Source organism: Chinchilla lanigera, unplaced genomic scaffold (assembly GCF_000276665.1).
Source record: "Chinchilla lanigera isolate Chin_1 unplaced genomic scaffold, ChiLan1.0 scaffold00073, whole genome shotgun sequence".
Taxonomy (NCBI): Eukaryota; Metazoa; Chordata; class Mammalia; order Rodentia; family Chinchillidae; genus Chinchilla; species Chinchilla lanigera.
The window spans coordinates 4145586-4151585 of NW_004955474.1; the positions used below are offsets into that span (position 1 = coordinate 4145586).

The following is a 6000-nucleotide window of genomic DNA, read 5'->3' on the forward strand; positions in this document are numbered from 1 at the left end:
AAACAAGTACCGTATCTTAAAGAAATAATTTCTGTTTTGCTAACACAACTAAAATAGCTAACATTGATCTTATACTTCCTATGTCCCACCGTTTTCTGAAATCATTTACATAAATTCGTTCATTAATCCTCACTGTAGCACTATGAGGCATGTGTTATTATTGTCTCCCTATACCAATTAGCACATTAAAACTAATTCTTGGTCAGGCACGTCCAACCTGTGGCCCGTGGGCTTGTTGTGATATTTTGTTTCACTGTTATAATTAAAATAAACAATAAAGGAGGTTTCATTACTTAAATACATGAACTCTATTATATATTTTATATGAAGCCCAAGATAACTCCTCTTCACTCGGTGGGGCTCAGGGAGCTGGACACCCCCCAATGCCCAGTGTGTCGGTTGGTAATTATCTGAACCAACATTCAATGCAAATAAAGGGTGAGTCTTTAACTATTCTGGAATAAATAAATCTTACGCCTCTATTGCTGCATAGAAATAAGCAGCAAAAGTTATTCAACTAACAGTGAAATGAAACAGTTTTTATTAATAATGCTTTCTATCTCTCAATAAAGTGTCTAGAGCCCCTAAACATTTGTGATGAAGAGCAGCACCGTTTTATAGGTTTCTGTAAATACTCAAAGACCGGCACTACAGAGAAGTTTGCTTTCGATTTGAAATGAAAGCCAAATCCCAGCATTTCTGTTAATGTTTTAAGCACTTCATTGAGGCTTTGGCTTCACTTGGATCATGTTTCATAACAAACAGCAGCAACTGCCTTAGAGATTCCCAGATTTCTTAAACTCCCACGTTTCACTGAATGTATAGAATTAGAGCTTACTCTTTAATCAGCCATCAATTTGTGCACATTTAGAGGTCAGCCCTCAGGTTATAATTCACTCAAAATCGCTTGTCCTCTGAGCTAAGAAAATCCATTGTGATCTAATATAGTGTCATCCAATCACGTCCAGAAAAAACCTTCCCCCTACAATGGAATCAATATCTGCTGTAAAAAGTCTACACTAGATTAATTGGGTTGGTGCCTATTTGGATTTTAGCCATTTTATCAGGAGTCTCAGTTTGGCTTCTAAAAATCAATGCTTTCTACTGTCAACTTCCAGCATGGCAGTGGTGTGTGTGTGTATGTGTGTATGTGTATGCGAGAGAGAGAGAGAGAAAGAGAGAGAGAGAAAGAGAGAGAGAGAGAGAGAGGAAGTATGCACTAACATAGCCCAGGTTGAGTCTTAGCTTTTGTCTAAGTGATAATATACTTCAAGATAGAAGACAGACAGACAGGACTAAAAAGGACATTGGGAACTCATCACTGGATCCATTGCATAACACCTGTGCAATTTTCTTGTTTTTAGGGTAAGTGTAGCATTCATGGTTTATCTCAAACTGATTTATAAACTGAAGTTATGTGAGTTTTTTCCTATTTTTAAACAGTCACAGGATATCAAAATATTTATTTACAATATCACATCACTATACTTTGAAGCGGACCAACAGTACATTGCCAGGGGGTGCTTGGCTCAGGGAAGGAAAATCATTGTCTTCCAATCAGATACTGTCTGTCCCCAGTGTTTTGGTCAAAATGAAGAAACAAGAGAAGGGGCAAAGAAACTTCCAAGTCTGCAAACTTGGACAAGTTTTTGAATATTGAGAAATTAAGGTACAATTTAAAGAATAGCATGAGAAACAAGATTAAATCCAAGTAACTAAGAATGTAATGGACTAACTCAGATAGTTATTGTGTTCTTAGAGTAGTAAAAATTGAAGATACACATGGAAGCAAAATGTACCTGAGAAAATTATGTACATTAACATATCAGGAAACAGCCACCACCATCCCTTCCTAGGAGATGAAAGCAGTCATCAGCTGGTCTGCAAATGGCTCCATGGTCTACAGAGAAGTCTAGCCCAGCATACAGATCCCTTCCTCTGTGTCTCACCTGCCTTTCTAAGGACATTTTTTGCCTTTTTGCCACCTCGAAATATGGAGCTATCTAATGATGCTTGTTATACATTTCTGTGTCATCTCTCACCTCTGAATTCCCTTGCTCAATGCATCTGTCTAGAAAATTCCTTCCAACCTTAGAAACCCCAGGGAAGGGTCCCCTGCTGCCTGGATGGCTTTCCCAACCTTCCCAGATGGATCATCACACATTCCTGGATACTAACTGTATCTGTACCTTTAAAGCCTTTGGTGTTTCCATGGTAGCCTGTCATGATTAAAATTGCTTATATATTTCCCTAACAGGTGAGCATTTTCATAACAAAGATAATTATAGGGTTTGATTCTCTTTATTGAGTTGAGGAACTCATTAAGAGTTTTTACTCAAATTGAGAACCTTATTCTACATCAGGAGGGACACACACTTGCAGAGTTTCATAGTTTTATTTTAGAAGTACCTTCTGAGGAAAATGAAAGCAGATTGAGTGTGCTGAACATTTCTACCTGCTAGGAATGCTTACAAGAGTGACCCTTTCATTCCACTGGGCATGTTCCTTCCAGTATTACTGAAGTACCCTTCATCAAAATATATCAAGACTAAGGGCATCTTTATTTTAGAAGCATCAAAGTTGTGCATAAAACACCAAGAAACATTCCCTGGTAAAAGCAAGGCTGCAGAGAAATGAGGGTTAATGGAAGGACGGGAGGAAGAGGGGACGGGAGCCTGCATCAGGAGCAAGTGACCCTGGTTTCCATTCTTCCATGCCATTTGTTAATCACATCCCTTTGGTGGACACACACAGATAAACAACGAGACATGATTTCTGACACTTATATTTCAATATGTTCTTCATTTAGTTAATTTTTTTTGTTATGTTGCGTATTGTTATCTTCAAAGTAGTTGTTCAGATTACCAGATATAGGCATGCAAGTTTAATCAAAAAAGAAATTAAGCATTAACTGTTCCTTTCAATAAACCAATAGAAATTTATAGTACAACTATCTTAGCTATCTTGCAGATTAATAGATAGATAGATAGATAGATGATAGATAGATACATAGATAGACAGGCAGATAAATTTTCTCCCTTCCTTTTTTCTTTCTTTTTTCCTTTCCCTTATTCTAAATTGTTGTTTAATTCTTTAAAAGGCATTTTTATCACTACTGGGTTTATTCAGCGTGGCTTATTCTTCACTGTTTTAAACAGACATATGATTTTGATACATGGAGTTGAGAATAAATACCACTTCCAGTGCTTGGAGCTGTCTCTATGTGGCTACTAGTACTTTTTAGTCACTATCACTCTGTTTTATTAATTTCAGTTATTATAAATCTTAGTATCTACAGATACTAATAATGTACTGACATCCAAATATCATTTATCTTTATTATAAATTATTTTATGTAGAGACAGATTTTTCATTTGAATGGACCAGAGAGTTTTGCATTTTCTTATGCAGATTTCCAATTCACCATCCAAGTCACCATGCTGTACTGAATACTATGAGAAACAACTTACATACAGGCACAAAGAGCAGACAACATAGTATCCTCTGAACAATGCAAGGCAGAGCTCCTGAAATTGGGGTTCATGGGCATGTTCCCTGGCATCTGCAAATCTTCACATCTGAGAAACTCTGTCCTCAGGCTTGAGGCAGTAACCCTTTCCCTGATTACTAGAAGGGACTCTGGGTTCACCAGAGTTCAGACACTTGTTGATCTGCTTTCAGTTCTCCAGTCAGCTCCTATTTGCTCCTCCAGTTTGCTGTCGAGGTCTTGCATCACGCCTACTTGATCGTTTAGTTTGTACACATCCTAATTAACAATCAATCCACCTCCCACCATGTCAAATGAGTCCATAGGATCAAACACTGAATCTTATTTGTACCATACTTCTATGTTTTCAGGGTAGGTCTACATATCAAAATCTCACTCTGGATTCTCCATGTTCCACTTTTCTAGCTTAAACTCATCTCTCTCTGTCTCTGTCTGTCTTTCTCTCTCTCTGTCTCTCTGAATTTGACAAACACGATTTCATGTTCAAAACAATACCTTAACCTGAGTATTGAATAGTATGAAACAAGGCGTAATGACCCTAGAAGATGAGATAAGAGAGAAAAGACTGTATTTTTACTCTGAGTAACTTGCATTACACCTAAATCTTGGGTTGTTCAGGCAAAAACTGGATTACTTAATAGGATTCTCCCTCATACAATCACCTGAAGTATTTCATGAGATAATATATGTAAATTCTTAGCCCTGGTTAATGGTCCCCAAACTAGGAGCAATTTCAAAAAATGACAGGGGTTTGTAGTACTTTATGTGCCTTCCCCACCATTTTTATGTAATTCAATTAGCTTGAGAAATTACAGTGCCTCGGGAACTTAAAATACTAAAGCAAGGTCCTGATCCAAATTCCTAATTAAGCTCTTGAACTTAGGACAAGAGGAAATAGCCTCAAGCACACACTGTTAGAGATGTTTATATAAACTAATCTAAACAGTTTCTTCTCTTATTTATATATCTCCCAGATATAGACATTGGGAAAATAGGGAGAAGCCCAAATTCATATCTTTTATCCCTGGATAAGCAATGATCACAACTGAGAATGCTGTCACACACCTATAAAAATGCAGAAGGTGATTTTTCTTCTCTCTCATTACAATGTTGAGACTGATGGCTGTGAAAATGATAAGTAAAAAAGGAAATAAAAGACCACAAAAAGGCCCAACTAGAAACTATTCCTGGATGAGTATACTGTGTATGCTGGTGAATGCACCAGCATGTGAGGGTTAACGCCCCAGCTGTGCTTTATGCACATGCGTTGGAGCGGATGCCTCAGAGAACTGGTGCTTCAAGTACTCCCCAAAATTACTGAGCTATGTCTACAGATTCCTTGCAAATCCACACTTCCACCTTTTTCCTAAGCAAAGGAAAAGATGTTTTGGCTACAACATATATGTCTAGTAGATGTCCATTCATATCCGCTCATGAAGTAAGATTGCCCAAGGGACCTATTCTGCTCCAGCTTAGTCAAAATTAACATCAACGTTAGAAAAGTACAATTTGCCCCTTTGCCTCAGTTAAGAAGCTCAGCATCTCCAAACCAAAACAAGGAATGGTGGAAAAGCATCAAAGATGACTCTACCGAAGGAGGCCAGCGAGACGGAGTCTGCAGTAACCCTTTCCCTGATTACCAGAAGGGACTTTGGTAACCGAGGACAGAGGGCGCCTCAGTCTCCATCAGCTTCTAGAAAATCCGTCGACATCCCCATCTCTTAGGGCCACAGTGCTTTTTATTTTCTCCTACTTACCAACGGCTTGGTTTCATCTTCATCTTTGAAATAATAGAGTTGATCTCCCTTGAGCACAAACCAGCGGGTATGCCAAGTCTTGACAAAGCCTCCTTGCTTCCTCAGCCACCCCCATTTCATGGCATTCTGCCGCCCTTGGCCTGGGTGGGCGTTCTCCACGGAGTCATTGTTCTCCTCCATTATCGAGCCGGTGGACTTTCCTATTTAGCAAAGGAAATGAAGAGAAGAATAAGATCCTCTGTTGTAGTCAATTCTCTCCTAAGCCACCCCATCTTTAAAAGAAAAAAAAAAAAGATTAAAAAAGTTGGAGAAAGCCTGAAAAACATTTGTCAACTCTTGTCTAAATGTCGAGAAGCAAACTAGAGACCTGCCAACAACATGCCCGGAGGACACTCAGAGAACTTATTGTACTTTCCTGCCTTTTTTTTTTTTTTTTTTGGTTTTTTTCCGGTACCGGGAACCGAACTCACGACCTTGCGCTTGCCAGGCAGGTGCTTTTGCCTTTGAGCTAAACCCCCAGCCCCTTTCCTGCCTTCTTAACCAAGCTTGTTTAAGATGAGAATTCTTTCATCCTGAACTGAACCAAAGAATGGGAAAGTCTGAGAGGTAATGTATAAAAAAGCAAGTTTTGAAAATAAACCTAAGCAACCAACAGAAACATGCTTTGCCTGGTGAGCACTACCCTGTGGTTATCTGAGCGGGCACTGGCGCAGGCAAGTTAAAGCTTAAAGCAGG

The 6000-nt window shown here is 38.8% G+C and overlaps 1 protein-coding gene across 1 annotated transcript in view; it reads right to left on the bottom strand.

The window, feature by feature from the left end:
* Arhgap24 (Rho GTPase activating protein 24) overlaps positions 1-6000 on the bottom strand; it is a 438515-nt gene that overhangs the window by 359322 nt on the left and 73193 nt on the right. Inside the window, exon 2 of the mRNA XM_005401366.2 lies at positions 5266-5465. Coding sequence (XP_005401423.1) covers positions 5266-5445 — 180 coding nt within the window. The 5' untranslated portion in view covers positions 5446-5465. The remainder of the gene's footprint in view (positions 1-5265; positions 5466-6000) is intronic.